Raw genomic sequence first — 16,880 nt, forward strand, 5'->3', positions numbered from 1 at the left:
TGCTCTAACTTCAGCTGGTTTGTTAACAGCGGAGTTACAAAGCTGCTTTTCTGAATTTCTGCCTTCCTCTCAGTGGCTTTCTCCAACATCCTGGAGCTCTCCCCATCCTTCACAGCACTTCAGGCCATGACAGCTCCAGCCGTACTTAATCCTACCTTACTATTTCACAGTCACAGTATGCACACACTTCTTCACTTGGGAGAGTCCAACCCCTGGCAGTTAAACATCCGCAGAAGTATTAAAGTACCTCACGTCTCTCTAACTCAGTTTGATTTCTTGCGGCTTAGTCTGAGGCTGCACTTTTAGAAAGCACTGGCCTACTTTCACAAAAGGTCATGAACAAGGAAACCTCCGAGTCTTAGAAGATTACTTCATCACCTATTTCTATTCAAAACATTGGTCAAGAGTATTTTAAGACTAAAAAACCTAGCGGCTTACACCATGAAGTTTTTTTTTTTTTTAATGCAAGTGGCACAGGCTGCAAATGGCATTGCCAGAACATGGGTTTAATTCTGCTATCAGAAAAATTGGGCAGAATTTCTAAAAATGTCTTCGCTGATCAAAAACTATTCTGCAACAGGCACCGAAAGGAGCTTTTGTGTAGATGCCACTTATACCGAGTTCCTACACACACGCGACAGCATTGCCAACTACTCCCCATGCCACGCAGGAGCAGCACAGCACACTGCAGGGGCCAGCTCATGACCGCAGAGCCATGTTTGGTGACAGGGATCCCATAAGGCATCCCAGAACAAGAGCCAGGCCCTGACGTCCCACAGGTGAGAGTCCATTTACCCTCAAAGCACCTGGGACACAGCCCCTTGCCAATACCACTGTGCATCAAGGAAGCACCTCCACATACACCCTCTGTATCCTAGCGACTGTTACTAACAAAGGCAAAACACAACTGGAGTATTTTTTGTTTTGTTTTGAAATGGGAACTTCCTCCTGTGATACCCAGCACAGACCTGCTTGCAGCTAAAGCACACACACAGCCCCATCATGCAATGCAGGGCAGCTACAACCTGTTGTAAGATGCAAGATGGCAGCAGCTTCAGCAGACAGAGCTGCAAGGAGAATACCACGAGCAGCATTACTGCTACTGCTCCAGTAGCAACACAGACATCATGCTCCTACTGCTACCAACACAGCTCCAAGGCTCTCAAGGTTTGTACTCCATTAGAAAAAACCCTCAACTAGAAAAAAACACACACAGTTTGTACTCCAATAGAAAACACCAAACATGAACCCCAAACCCGTGTTGTATGTCACTAGTGTCTACGCCACCACAATAGGGGTGCTTTTCCCTCATGTGAGCAAGTCATTACAAGGTGCAAGAAGGTACCCAATGGGACAGATGGTAACATACAACTGTGCTTTCCTCCCCTTTCTGTAGCCATCAGCTATGTTTTGTTTTTTTTTTTTTTTAAACACAAACCTGCAAATTTAAGTGATTTAGTATTAGTGACTTTCTAGGTGATGGCTTTTCTCTGCAACCCATTTTCATACAGCAAAACAAATCCCTTCTCCAACAATTACCAGTTAAGTAAATTGAGGGAGCATCTCTCCTGCAGACAGGCCCAAGCTGAGCAGACACACAGCCTGGCCCTGTGCTGGGCTCTGCTCTTCACAATAGAGTGGGGAGGCATTTAGAACTGAACTACCCCTGCCTCAGGGGTGCTTATGTCAAAGCTTTTTGGAATTCTGTACCTCAGAAACACAGGCAGCACAGATATTGCTGAACTTCTCTCAAAACAGCTTTTTTCATACAAGAATAGTCTTAAAAGAGGAGTATCTGTTTCTGCTGAGTGTGACAGACAGTTGAAGCACTTCCTCTTGTGTGTAGCTTTTTTTTTTAAACACCATACATTGAAGAATTGGAAACAAAACATCCCAGACTCTTGAATTAAAATACAAGCTTTACAACCATATAGTAAGTGTAGGCTCTTATATTTCAGTTTAAGACTATATAATTTTATAGAGTACCAAAATAAGCAGAAGATCAGCACTCCGTACAAAGTGGTAGTTCTTGTGAGGAGGGTAGAAGGGAAAAGGACTGATTACACTAAACTTTTTTTCAAGTCTAAAGAAAATTCCATTTCAGCAAAACAGCTTTGGGTTTGGATTCCCCATATTTCTAGTTCATTAAATAGTGTTTCTTTAAAGACATTTACATTTTTCTCATTCAAAGTAAAGGGATGATGATTTAAAGCAATATTAACAAGGAGGTGGTGCTGTTAATGTTTAATGTCAATATGCAATGGCATCTGCTATAACAGCTAGAAAAGCAACACAACTTGATCTTTACTTCTGAAGACCATTAGGAATCAACTAACATTTGAGAAAGTTCCAAGCACACTACACTGACCCTACGTCACAGCCTCTGCTGGGCTGTGCACCCCCATGAGGGACTCAGCAGGCCAATCCCAACGCCCAGGCGCCAGCCGTGTACCACAAGTCCAACTTGGGACGGTTATGTCTCTTCCCCTGTCTTATGGCATGAAAATGCAAGGAAATCATTAGCTAACATTGCCACTACAAATTTTACAAAAGCATAAAACCTCAACAAAATAGCAGTTAAAACAAATTGAAGCTCTCCATTCAACTTCAGACTTCATTCTCCATGACAGCCCTCCTCCTATCCTATTCCCTGTCCAGTTTCTTCCCCCGCTCCTTCCCTAATGCCTGCTTTACAATAAATAGGTTAACTGGATTTCATGATGCAAGCGCAACTCTAAAGACTTTTGCCCTATACATATAACCATGTTAAATTGTGAGATTATACACATGATGTATCTCCAACAGAGCAACCACCAATTTAGATTTTTAAAGAAACACAAGTATTTCAGCATGTACACAGTAAGGAGTTTAAAACTGTCCAACATCACTTTCACACATTCTCTTCCTCTTTATAGTCTTAAAGGGATTTTAGACCTTGATGGCAACAATCCCAAAACAAGAGTAAAATGAATTTATTTTATTGCAAACAAACGTCTAGAGTTAAATTTCTCCACCCACTTTCTTTAAAGAGAAAAGGAATCAGCAGGCTAAGGAGATACACCCATTTGAGAATTGACATGATTAAAAATTAGATATAAAATGGGTGACTCACAGTTTCATTAGCTTACAAAATGGTGGAGCAACTACTACAAGCACACTAGGTATACAGTATTTTGTGGGGAAAGAGTTATACAGACACACAGCTAACTTCATATAGATCCCATTAGACAACTGGATTTACAACAAGTTTTGTTTAATAAGAAATGGGCAAAGCCAGCTTCTTTTCAGAATCAAAATGCAGAACAAATGGAAAAGAAATTATGGTGTTGTACCTTCACAAGTTTGAGCCTCCACAAATAATGCAACCAAGTTTTACAACTTTAAGAGCTTCTACATACACTCCACCTTCACTACTTAGCCCCAGGTTTCCTCTTTGCCCCCAACATCTTATTGAGTTCCAAATGTTACAAAAAAGTCCTAGTTATTGCCAGAAACTTTTACCTCCCCCTCCTCCCCTCCCCACCCAGAAACTTCATAGGGAGGATGGAGTGTAATATGGAGCTTTACATGATCTCATGGTATTCACGAGGGCTACTAAGGAGCCTCTGTATGAATCTGGTTGCTAACGTTTCTATCGTATTGTGACATGACTCACGACTGTTTCTTAGAAATTGGGGGATGGGGAAAAAGGAGAAAATTCTTTAATAAAAAGACACCAGGTACAAAGCAACGTTTTACTTTTGTTGTGGTAAAAAAAAAGTCACATTTTACAGATAAAATGTAGAACCCTGAAATACTGACACATTCTCTTAATCGTGCACAATGCTGAGGTTCTCTTACGAATCACTTTAAAACTGCAATTAAAAATGTACAAAAAAAAGAAAAGAAAAAAATCAACCCACAAAGCTTCTAAAAAAGGAACCCGCAGGCACTTCCTCTTGTGGAATGTTTAAAAAGTTAGCCTACTAAAGAAAACAGTCGACTTCTTGTGAAGGTTTTGGAGAAATATGTATCAGTTCATTTATTTGGGTATTCAATAATATCCTTGGTGATAATGCTGACTCCATGGCTTCTGACCCCAGAATTGCTGCAATAAATGGATAAATAGTTAATTTTAACCTGTAATCACATAATGGTTAAACACTTTTCCTGTAAGAAATGTAACCAACAACTAGTTCTCCTGGAACTTGAGAAGATTAAAGTCCTCTCAAATAGCATCAAGTTCCTAAACAACTGAAGGCAGTTAAGTTCACTTCACAGTAGTAACGTGAAGCCAAATACTACATACCATTAAGACTGATAAGCCATAGCTGACATTTGATATATCAAGACCATCAAGCCAGATGAAGCTTTGCACAGAAAACTATTTATAGTGATATTACTTGGCTTTAGAAGATTTTGCTATCCAGTTTTCATTACACATCTAATTATTTCAGACAACTTTGAAACATGCAAGTTAACAATCGGTGAAAAAGTCAAGTTACAACTACTTACACCCTGCTGCCACTGGTTGTAGCCCTGAGATTGGTTTTTGTAGCCACGATTATTTCCCCTTCCTCTGAAGTTCTGTAAGAGGATAACAGTTTTTAACTACTTCATCTATACGGATTTTTCAGAAGTGTACTAATACCAATCTTTCTATTTCCACCAAAACAACACATACCATAGAGAATCTTTCAAATACAAGGTTATCAGGCCTAGGTTAAAAAAACAAACAAAAACATCCCTAAAACCACTAGAATACCAAAAGCCTCCCCCCCGAGTAACTGCTTCTTAAACACAGGGCAAGAATCTCAGAATTAATAAGACAGCTCAAACTGTAGTTGTCAGTGGTCTGGAAAGCTGGCTAATTCAGTTTCGACTCACCCTATTTCTAGTTGCTAAACTGCACCAGGACAACTAAAAATACAAGAGCTTGCCTATTTTTAGTTAGGAAGGGCTGTAGTGGCTACAAGGATGTGCTATCTGATCAGACAAAAGGATATGGGTCATACAACTGATAATAGAAGAGCTAGTCCACAAAGCTTCAAATAAAAGCTATGGTGCAAAAGGGACACTGATACTAGTAGATAAAACATTGCATTCCCCCTGTTTGTCAGTCTTAGACAAACCTGAGCCATGTTTACTAGCTTGGGCTCCATCTGCTGGCTCTTCAGTAATCCAAATTACATTTTCAAATACTTCCACTGATATTCCATCAGTTAAGACCTAAGCTACTATGTCTTTACTAGTTATGTTTGATATCAGATACCAAAACAAAGACTCTCTCCAGAGCGATTTTCAGAAAGTTCCCCAAATGCTTGATAAAGACACACCTTGGCCCTAAGGCCAAACAGTTACTGCTATTTGGAGGGGAAAAAAAAAAAAAATCAAATACAAGCCTTCACACACATGCCCTAAAAATCTTCATCTTTAACAGGACAGAGGTACAGTCTTAACATGGAACCCCCACATCAGCATCAGAACTGCTTTAGCAAGGTTCAGAGCCCTGAGCACATACACTAAACTAGAAAGCTAGGCCTCTTAGTGTGGGATTAGTGTAGTGCCACAACCAAGTTTGTGGCTATTCACAGCCACCATACCTTTCAAGCACCACCATCCAAAGTACTGCAGTTCAACTAATAAATCCCGCCCCAAGCATCACCTGGTTGTAGTTTCCCCTGTTGGGCATTCCACCTCTGTTATAGTTCCCTCTGTTTGAGTAGCCACCTCTGCTTGGAAAGACAGGGCCACGAGGATACGGGTAGCCAATTGCACCGCTGCTGCCACCACCACCACCACCACCTCCACCACCTCGCTGAGGCATGTTGCCTCCCCTCCTGTTGTATCCACCACGATTGCCAGGGACTGCAGAGAAAGAGAGTTACTTCAATCAAGTAATTGTTAGGTCTTAAGTATTTCTTACCTGAACATTATTGTTCAAAACAATGATGGTATAGAAGACACCCACATTCAGTGCAAAAATTTCAATGCAAAGATTAAAGTCATCTGGTCATAGTGAAAAATGGTAGTTTAACCATGCACACACCCCCCCCGCCCCCCAGTCTGGTATACAAGCAAACACCAAACCTAACAAAGCCTTGAAGCTGTGCCTCAAACCACATGAATAGTGTAATCCAGGATTTTGACAATCCTCACTTTTAAAGTTGGACAATTACCTAGCACTAATAACTTGAAGTGACTGAAGTTGAAATCAAGGTCCCCACTACATAGTTGCAAATGCAAGTACTACAAGCTTTTTTCCCCCCCTAGCAGCAGCAACCTCCAAAATTTACAGCCTTATTTCTAGGCTCACCTCCTCCTCTGAAGTTGCCACGCATGTTGAATCCTCCACGTCCTCTCTGACCCCTATTAAATTGATTTTTATTGCTCTTCTTGTTCTTCTTTGAGCCAGTGTTCTGTTTCTTTTCCGGTGGAAGAGATTTCTTACTTTCTTCTTTATATTGTTCCAAAAGCTTCTGAGCTTCTTCTTTTTGCAACTCTACATAGATTATTTCATCAAAACATTCTGCTACCTCTGGCAATGTGAAGTTCCCTATAATTGCAAAAACACTGAGTATTCAGCATCTACATTCAGCTACAATCAAAGCCGCAATTTAACCACCTTTCTCCCATTCTTCCTCCCACCCCCTGCATTCCCTCAGCATAGGGACAAGATTACGTAATTCGAGCATTTAAGAAATATAACAGTGACAAAAGAAACAAACAGGTCTTCATGGAGTTGCCAGTACTGTTCCAAACCTTGAAAACATTCTGCCTATATCTTTTTTTCTTTTATAAGCCTCCACTCAGAATACCAGTTTCTGCCAAATATGTCACTTATATAGGGCACTTTATGCCAAGACAGCTTTGTGCATCTGCATGAAGCATATCAGCATAACTGAGTAGTGTTAAGGACTGCAGCAGAGGGAACACAATATAGTGTTGTCCTACAAGTTACAATAGTCTTCCAGTTTTGTTTAAGTACAACTGTTTAAGATAAAGTGATTTTTTAGAATTCACGTTTACTTAATCCTTTAAACAGATACTCAGCATCCTAAAACACAGTATAGGATTATGTTCCATGCCTTTCATTTTGAGAACTGCATGCTCTGGAAGATCTTTTCCCTCCACCTCTGCCTTCTTTTGTGTTCTTTGCTTGTAGTCTTCATCTTTTGGGCAAACAACAACTGCTTTGCGCTGGAAGCCTGCAAACAGGCACATTTTTCTCCTCTGCGCAGCTGCAGACACATTTGTCTGAAAAAAATGCAGTAACTTACTACACGTAGCTGTCATTGTAAGAGTTAAGGAAGTCAACTTATGGTGTATAGACTTCACCTCTACAAGAGCTTGCAATGAAGTTTACAAATAACTGGACATAAAGATGCTGCATAATGCAAAGTTACGAGCTCATATCCACGTGTTAAAACACTATTCCTCCCACATCCCATAAATCCAGAGAAGTTCAGACAAGCATTTGTAGTAATATTTCAACTTTGTGTCCCCTGAATGAGTAGTAAGTGAAACAACTGCTATTACAATGTAACTTTAATCCCATTTAATTACTGCACTACAGCCTATAACAAATTTCCTCAACCATTTTTCACTGAAGCTTCTACCTGATCCAAAATGAAATTCCGCTTCTTACGAGCTGCAATCTCAATGAACTTTCCAAGACACTGTGGAGCTCTCTGCAACAGCGTGTTAAGTTTTCCAGTATCTGCCATCTGCCGCTTAAAACCTGCAACCTAGGGAGAGAATTCCCAGAGTTAAAGTAGCCCTCATACATGTGTCTGACATTTTTATTTGCTAAATAAATGCTTTTCACCTTGCTTCAAGGATTGTTCAATTCCAGGCCATGGCTACAAACTCGTAACTGAAATTCCCAAAGCCTCCCTAAGACACAGAGCTTTATAAACAAAGAATCTAGGTGAATCAATACAGCCAGATCTAAGGTATACTCATCACATTACTAATTCAAAGCTAAATGTTCTGTTCTGAAGACAGTGATATGAAGAGAATCACTTCAATGGTCAAGAACAGTTGACTATTTCTTCTATAGTACCACAAAAAGCTTCAGAATCCTGATGTGCCATGTATGAGCAGCAGCTCAGGAAAAGTCTTTAGTGGTCATTAGCTAACCAGTAGCTGTTCTCTTTGATACGAAAGAGCCACATGGCAGCCAAAGACCTTGGATTTACAGCAAATCTTTAAGATATCAACAACTAAAATGCCATATTATCACTTACCATCATTTTGTCCATAATAGTATTTGTCCCAAGAATGTTGTATTTCCCAGGATTTGCTGCTGCATGTTTGGTAACCCATGTAGTCTTGCCAGCTCCAGGCAAGCCAATCATCATCACCACCTATGACGACAGGTTCTATACTTGAGATACTAGTTCAAAGATTTTCTTTAATATGCAACAGACCAGCAAGCCTAATGGAAACCGAGTGGTGGGCGTGTGGGTGAAGAGTCAGGGGATACCAAGTATTACCGCCCCCAAACAAAAAGGTCAGAGTTGTGTAACAGTCTGCTTAAACTCCACCACTTATGTTCATCTATCTCAACAACTTTGAGATTGACAAAAAAACCTTACCTCACAATCTTTCTTTTGCTCAGGTCCCTTTGGTCCTCGGACCCTATCCTCCAGTGGGACCTTCTGAATGAAGGTATACTCTTCAGGTACAGGAAAGTAAGGTTCCTCCTTCTGACCAAAGTTGAACTCAACTGCACAGTTATGGCAGAGAACATGTGGGAAGAGTGGCCGCCCATCAAGAACTTCCTTACTTATTTTGAATGCAACACCAAGCTCTTGTCCGTTCTTGGAATATGAGAGTTCCACTTCATCACCATCAAAATTCTGGTTTTCAGACAAAGCATTAGTTTGGACAAAATTACTCACCTTGCTCTATAAAGTTATATTAGTAATTTCACTAAATTGGCTATATTCACTCAACTGAAACACAGTTGTAACAAAGGAACTACTTAAAAGTTTTCTCATAAAATGTGTTACTGTCAATGATGATCTTGTTTAAGATCTGATTTTTTAAAAAGGCTCTAAAGACATTTGTCTGAATAAGAAATCTCAATGTGTTGACAGCAGTCACTGTTGATAAGGAGGAGGTAGAAGTAGCAGGTACTATGTTAAAAAACTTGTCTTGCTCCAAGTTTTTCTGTATTTGATTTACTGGTTCTCACATCAAAGCAGTCTAAAAATTCAGGAATGTTTTTCCTCAAAAGAAAAATATAAGTGAAAACTTACAGCAAAACATCCAATCACATCATTTTCATCAAACTTCTCACCAAAGTCTTCTGTCTCACAATTGCATGTCTTTATTCCTTTTAGAGAATACCCATAAGAAAATTCTTCTTCACCTGAAGAAATAATTTAAACTTATTAGAAGTAGGCATTTTTACGTATCTCTTAGAAATACAATGACTTTACAGGTACTTAAGTAAGCAGCTGTTCAAAACGTTTTTATCAGTACCAGAACAAGCTACACCCCTAAACAGCTCATTCTTGTAGTCAAGAATACTCTCACTTGAGATGGAACAGCAGTGTTTCTCCCATCCCCGTTTTAAGAGCCTTATGCTGCTGGTTCCAGATACATGCTGACATAAAGCTGAACTGGCAGATAAAGACATGAGTAAGTATTTGTAAACTCTGAAGACCTAATTATGCACTCGTATACCTGTAATGTAGTTAGTCAGAAAGGCTTTCTGAATTTAGTCTCCAGTAGCACTTACCCCTCCCCATTTTAATGGGAGTTTAGCAGACATTCAGCCTATGCGACAGCTGAGGATGAAGCTGCAAGGAACAAGCTAACAGGAAGTGTCAAACACAAGGACTCCGGTGGAACTTAAGTACTTAACTAGAAAAAGCCGCTGCTGATGTCAGAACATACCAATTCATATACATTTCCCAAAATGATATGTCTTAGCAGCAGGTATTAGTTACAAATACCTTTTTGATCGGTTCCCATATATCTAATGAAGTTGTACTTCTTTCTTCCTAGCTACTTTCAGAAATGACGATTCTCTCCCAAAGCCAAAAGAATGACAGTTATCCAGGATTTTTTCTTCATTGGTTAAACCCTATACCACACCCACCCTTAAAAAAAAAGGGCACCCCTCCCCCCTTCCTACCACACTACACGAAAAGGCAAAATCTTTAATCTTGTCAGGTCTTCAGGAGTGTTTTCCACAACCCATACTTGACCACTGGAAGCATTAACTCTCAAATCATGTACTCTTTACAGGCCTGAATACTTAACAACTTTATTTGGTCCCAGTAATAAATGTTCTGGCACCATGTCCAGTGAACGATTCAAGTTAAGACCACTTCTCAGAGCACATGGACTACAATCACTAGGCTTTTCCCATCTGCATAAGAAAAAATGATGCAAGACTTCAACCACATCCACAATAAATAATACAAAAGTAACCAAATGTTAAGTCTTACCAAGCAACATTCCACTTGTGTTCAGTGACCAGCCAACTCGCACTTCATGTATGTCAATGTCTTTTGTATACAGGTGTTTAACAGGAATCTTTTCTGTAACCTATTTTTAAATTATTCGTTAAAAGGTATGTCGTATTTATTAGACACAAGAAACACTAAGGTAACATCTGGAACCTTTACACTTTGATTAAATCTTTGCTAAGTCTGAGTAATCACCTTCTGAAAAAATAAAGCATGCTTAAGTAGGTGAAACCACAAGCCAACGACTAAATAGTTACATCTCCTGTCTGAGCAATGAAGATGCAAGATACCATATAACTTTCAAATCACTTAGTCATAGCAGTCCCTCTCAGTAGCCAACAGCCTTAATCCTTTTGATACTGTATTAAAGTCACAAACAAAATGTCTAAGTATTTTTTAAAAAAATCACTGCCGTAAAATTGGGATTAACAGTAAATTGCTTTGCCAATAAAATGTGGTAATGGATAAAAAAATGTTTTACATAGACTGGGGAAAATATGACACTCATTCCTTTCCACAGTAAGCAGACTTCCAGGGCAAGTTGCCAGCTTCCAAAAACATAACCAGATTCAAAAAAAACCCACCTAAAAACTAGAATCTGTAGACAACCAGCCGTTTTATAACTGCCTTCACAAACTTCATCAAACTGAAGCAAAAAAACAGATCAGCATCCTACCAGTTTCCACAACTATGAGTCAGGTGACTGAAGCGAAACCGATTTGAGAGTGAACAGGGCAATAAATACTGACATCGATTTCACTTCATCACCCTTCCAAAGTTATAGGTACCAACAGACACAAACTCAATGCAAGAGCACGGAGAACAGGATCACTACACACTCATCATGGTAGTGGTTAGATTTGAAAGTACTAGAGGAAGAGAACAGAGTAAGCATTTATATATACAGGCACATCATATGCAAAGAAGCCTTTAACATCGCTAAGGCAAAAAAAAGGCAAGCTTTATGCCTCCTGTTATTCTTTCATTAAGAAGTTGGAGAAATCTGTTTATTACAAGGCTGACTGCTCTTTGCCATTCTTAGCCTTTAGGAGAACTCTTGCTCTCACATTCACTATGTACACAAGCCAGAATTATTCTGGTTGGAAGTGACCTCCGGAGGTCATCTAGCCCAAATCCCTGCTTAGAGCACATCAAACTCACAGACCAAGTAGGAACAGAAAAGAAAATTCTGCTGGGGTAATTTATATCCCTTTAAAAAAAAAAGCTTTCTGTAATCAGGCAAACTTCTGACTAGCGAGTATCAAAATTCTTCAAGTGTTGATGCAGGAAGTGCCAAAGAAAATTCTTGGTTCAAAATTGAGACCAGAAGTTTCCCATTCAGGGAAAATGCAAGCTGCTTTTTAGATTTTTTTTCTTGGTTAACTGGAAGTTCTTGTAAAAGAGGAACAAGTTTTGCAAATTGAGCCATCTTTTACCAAGAATCATTTCACAGGCTCATAAAAGGCCTTCTGAAAGTCCTGTTCACTTGAATTAGTTTCAACTAAGTCCAAAAAACCTGACAAGTATAAACAATATTATATTTAAGCATGCAAAACGGTCTCCCGTAAAACATCAGTTCAACTCACCTTCATCTCAAAGCAGACTTTGCCTTTAGAAACTCCATAGGAGGCTCTCCCCCCAGCCCAAAGGAAAGCAAAGCTTTCCATGGTCAGAGAGGAAGCACTAAACCGGTCTCTTGAGATTTTAAAATGCAGGTCACAGTTATCTGTTGACATAAAAATCATTCTGTTTACTCTTATTACAAGATAAAGTACAGCTGTCCAATTTTATGCATTAAAGGCGATTTCAGCTTTCAAAGTGATTTTTAAGGCAAACCGCCAGCAAGTGCTCAGCATCTTTCAGGAAAGCAACTGAGCACATACCTAGATGGAGCTGCAGGCTGAAGCTCAGCCAGAAATCTTAGGGAAAGCTAGCTAACAAGAGTAATTTTCACAGTGCTATCTTCACTTCTGTCACCAAATTCCCTCTATTTTTTCCCATCTGCTTAAAAAACCTGAATTTTATCTCATCTATTTGAATCTTTTTTGTCAGTTACCTGAGAGACTTACACCAATATAAAGCAAAGGACTCTGCATCATGCTCTCTGCATCATTTGCTAGGTACCATTTTTGAAGTCATCTTACCCCTTGAGCTGAGAAGTAAATAGGAGCACAAGTATTTTTAAGTACTGAAAGTAGTACTGCCTTTGGTTAATATAGTCAATTAGCAAGTCCAATTAGATTAAGCCAATTAAAATGAAGTCAGCTAAGTCAAGTGCGGATAGGTTAAGCACACAGATTGTGGTAAGAGAACCTACTTCACTTAAGAAACACAATCTACACTATGAATTCACCTATCGCTCTAAGAACTTAAGAGGAATCTTTGTTTTACAGACATCTTCAGAGCCACAGGACTATGAAATTTCAAATTAGTCTTCTAGTAGGTTTCAAAAAGACAATGCAAAATGGTAACACAGGTGCAGGGTATAGCACTTCAATTCCCCAGAGCAAAGAATCCATAGAAGAAACTCCAAACCTCTTTGACGGTTAGAAGGAAGGAGCGAAATGAGCAGGCAGCAAGTTCTTCTGCCCTGGTATAAAAATCTGCATGCTGCCAGAGTACACAGAAATGCAGTCTTCCCTGTATTACTGGTAACTCTCATGCATGAGATCTTGTTTTGTTTGCATACAGCCAGCCACAGTTGCAATTACAATATCTGGTATTCATGTGTTTTCTCATTAGTACTCCCAAATTTTATTTGTGGCATTGAAACCAGATAAAGCATACAAAAGAAACCCACCTGTGTAGGTTACTTTTAGAACAACAAATGAGAACAGAATTTGAAGTTACATCTTCCTTGTAAGACACAGGTAATAAAAAGCACTTAAGAGTGCTAAACCTCTTATATGTCTGGATCATTATGGTCCAGAAAAGAGAGCGCCAAGTTGTTACACAATTCAGACTTAAAGCTATGTTGGATTCTGGTCTCCAAGCTATCTGTTGATACTTTAGAAAAACCTTCTACTAGAAATAATAGCAATATTGGAAAGTAGCTACTACTCAGTTATTGGGAAAAATCAGAGGCTACCGCAAAGGTGGCTACTCACCAGGTTAGCAGGTAGAAACTTGAGATTTAGTTACCAAAATGTCAAGGATGGCATATTCAGCAATTTATGTGGCTGTAAGCTAACACCTCCTTCCATTTCCCAAGATTTCTTGGGGAAAAAAACCCCACCTGGAACTACTGGCAAAGATGCCAGATAATGCCAAAATTTAAGCCTTCCTTCCATGACACTAAGAATCCAACAAGTTCAAGCATCACTTATTCAAGTTTTCTAATAGTGCACTAAGTCCTTATACTTACCCTGAAGAAAACAAATGCCAACTTTGCCCCAGTCATGGTACATCACAGTAACATTTACAGCCTGTTGCAAAAACCTCCACTGTTTGCAGGTCCTTATCAATTTCCGTGTCCTTGCAACCAATTGTCTCTGCCATCCCATTTGCACAAATCACAACATCCCAACATCCTGCCCCCCGCAAACTCCCAGGTTGCATGAATGGGTAATTTTTCATGAGGCCTTGCCTGATTTTTTTGTTAAAATTATTAGAAAACATAGAAAAAAAATACTCCACTGGTTGGTACGTGAACAGGGTCTCAGCAAGTCATGCAGGAAAAATCACTTCACAAATTGTACTACTGTAACCACCTACACTATTGATCCTCAGAACTTTCTGAAGGGAAAAGCTCACGTGCTATACAATTAGTTTCTCAAGCTGCTTCCAGGGTGTTCTATGCTTACGCTAAACTTGTCCAGCTTAGTTTCCATACTAGATCAGCATTTTGGTTAGTATTTCTTCAGAAAACTTAAAAAAAATCACAGACTTCATGGGAAAATCAAGCTTATTACTGCTAATATAAAGACCCATATATCCTTCTGTTCTTTTGTATACTGAAACAGGGTGGAAGCACCATTTCTGATTTTTTTTAAAAAAGTTACTTTGTTATGAAAGTCAACACGTGTTCACCCCGTATTTCAGAAAGTGTGGGTTTAAGCATAACACCACAACTTTCCAAAGTAAAGGAAAGCATGTTTACTCACAAGTATCAAGACAAACCACTGTGTCATCAAAATGTTCATCTTCTTCTTCAACAGGTGGTTGAGGGGACTTGGCCCTGTACAAAACAAAACCAAAACAAATAAAAGATAATAAAGCTACTCGTATTTTCACTGTTGAAATAGGCATCTCTGTACTTTGCTTGTTGTCATTCACAAAACGCTGCCCAACGTCAAGTTTATGTACCTGCTGTACTTATTTTCCTCAATGTATTCAAAATATCCACGGCCATGGTCTTCACGTGGTCTCTTCACTCCCCTCTTTTTCTCACCAGGTTTTTGCTCCGTTTTAGCATCTCCTGCAACAGAATTAATGATTTATTTTAATTACACAAAGTAACTCTTTAATCGGGAATAAAATCCTATACAGCAAGTCCAACTTTGGAAACCGTTAGAACCTACAGGACAAGAAAAGCAGTAATATCCTAAAGAAGAATTTTGCTTTGTACCAGGACAAAAACCCCTATCTCGAATTTTCTCAGAAGGTTAAAAACTTGTCTGCTACATCATCTCTGACCTGCGACAGAAGCGGCCACCACACCACGCAGCAGCTGGTACAGTCCCCGATGTCAACATTCCCACAGAAAAGCCAGACCGCTCCCAAGCGGTGGAAAAAAAACCAAAACCCTCACAACAAAATCGGACAAAAAAGCCCTCCCGCGACGCCAGACACGCAGCCCCCCCGCCCCGACCGCGGGGCGCTCCCGGCCGCTCGCTGGCAAGGACACCGAGCGACCCGCACGACTGCGCCTCCTCTCGGCAGGCCGTGCGCGGCGGCCCGGGCGGGAGCCCCGCGTGGGGCCGCCCGGCTGCCTGCAGGGAAGGGATTCCGCCTCCTCCCGCCTCCATTGTACCAGGCCTTCCCAACGCCATCCCGTGCGGCGCCCAGGCCGGAAGTGACGTCACGCCGCCGAGCGCTCCTCAGCACAATACAGCGCGCCCCAGCGGCCCCTCCACCGCCCTCCCCCCCCCCCCCCCCCCGCGGGGCCCGGCGCGGCGGCCCCTTCCCCGCGCCTCCCCCGCCCGCCCGCCCGCCCCCGCGCCATGGCCCCTCCTCCTTCGCCGGCCCCGCGCCACGGCCCCTCACGGGACCCCCACCCCCCCTCCTCCGCCCGCGGCCCGGGCCGGCGCCTGGAGATGAGCACGCGGTGCCGCGCGGGGGGGGGGAGGAACAACCCACACCCCCTCCCCGCGCCGCCATCGCCCTCCCGCGCGCGCCCCGGAAACCGCCCTCCTGGCCGTTGCGCCCCCCCCCCCCCGCAGGGCGGGGGGTGTGTGTGTGTGGATTAACGGCCCTCCTCCCCCCTCCCCGCCGCGCACACTCACCCCCGGCGGCCTGAGCCCCGGGGCGGCCGCCGCCACCGCCGCCTTCCGCTTTCTTCTGCTGCTGCTGCTTGGCGGGGCCCGCCGGGCCGGAGGGGGCCGCCGCCGCCGGCCCCGAGGCGCCACCGGCGCTTTTGCCGGGGGCTTCCTTAGCGGCGCCGCGCGGCTGGAGCAGCGGCGGGGGCTGCTGCTGGGGCTGGGGCTGCGGCGGCGGCTGCTGCTGGGGCTGGGGCTGGTCCCCGTGACCGTTGGCGTCCCCTGCCGCGGCCTCCTCCTCGTCGACGAGCTCGTCCTCCCCCTCTTGGAAACCCTGGTCGTCTCCGTTCTCATCCTCCTCCTCCTCCTCTTCCTCCTCCTCGCCGCCCGCCTCCTCTTCCATGGGGCCGCCCCCGGCCCCCGCCCGCTCGCCGTTCTCCTCGCCCAGCTCCATGGCGTCGCCATCGGCGGCCTCCAGCCCTTCCTCGTCGTCGTCCTCCGCCGTGGAGGCCGCGGCCTGGTCGGGGCCTCCCCCTTGGTGGAGCTGCGAGGCGCCCCCGCCGCTCTCGGCTGCCTCCCCCTCCATGCTGCCGTTGCCAGGCTCAACTGCGCTACTGGCGGGGCCTCCCCCGCCGGCCTCCTCCTGGTCTAGCGCGGCCTGGAGCCGCTCCATGAGCTCGGCCTTGAGGCCCTTGTCGGAGAGGCGCCGCTTTTTCAGCTCCTCCTTCAGCTCCGACACCTTCAGCTTCTTCACGTTCACGGGCGAGCAGCTCATGGCGGCGGTGGCGGCTCGATCCCTGGGGCGGCGGGCGGACGACTCTGGGCTGGGGCGGACGGCGGCGGCTCTGGGTCGAGGCCCCGGCGGGAGGCGGTAGGTGGGTGGCGCGGCTGGTTCGTGCGGCTGCGGCAGCTGCAGAGCGGACCCGCCTGGCGCCAAATCCTTTCACCGAGCTCGCGAGGGAGACGCGCCTCGCGGGGCCGAGCACGCAGCACTGCC

General features: G+C 43.1%; 1 protein-coding gene across 2 annotated transcripts; it reads right to left on the minus strand.

The window, feature by feature from the left end:
- Nucleotides 1-3,243: 3,243 nt before the first annotated feature.
- HNRNPU (heterogeneous nuclear ribonucleoprotein U) lies at nt 3,244-16,658 on the minus strand (the record flags this gene model as incomplete). Of its 2 annotated transcripts, none has more annotated exons than XM_081997505.1 (14): nt 3,244-4,087; nt 4,495-4,566; nt 5,645-5,847; nt 6,296-6,535; nt 7,068-7,236; nt 7,599-7,727; nt 8,229-8,348; nt 8,580-8,843; nt 9,246-9,358; nt 10,446-10,545; nt 12,053-12,192; nt 14,570-14,643; nt 14,772-14,883; nt 15,947-16,658. In XM_081997505.1, the coding sequence occupies 14 exons, from the start codon at nt 16,656-16,658 to the stop codon at nt 4,034-4,036; spliced, it is 2,502 nt and encodes an 833-aa protein (XP_081853631.1). In that variant the 3' UTR covers nt 3,244-4,033. The 2 variants fall into 2 exon arrangements, with proteins under 2 accessions (XP_081853631.1, XP_081853630.1); XM_081997504.1 differs by having other exon boundaries at nt 14,772-14,880; nt 15,911-16,658.
- Between the last annotated feature and the right edge of the window lie 222 nt (nt 16,659-16,880).

The sequence above is a fragment of the Phaethon aethereus genome, assembly GCF_964289735.1.
Source record: "Phaethon aethereus genome assembly, chromosome: 3".
In the NCBI taxonomy this organism is placed as follows: domain Eukaryota; kingdom Metazoa; phylum Chordata; class Aves; order Phaethontiformes; family Phaethontidae; genus Phaethon; species Phaethon aethereus.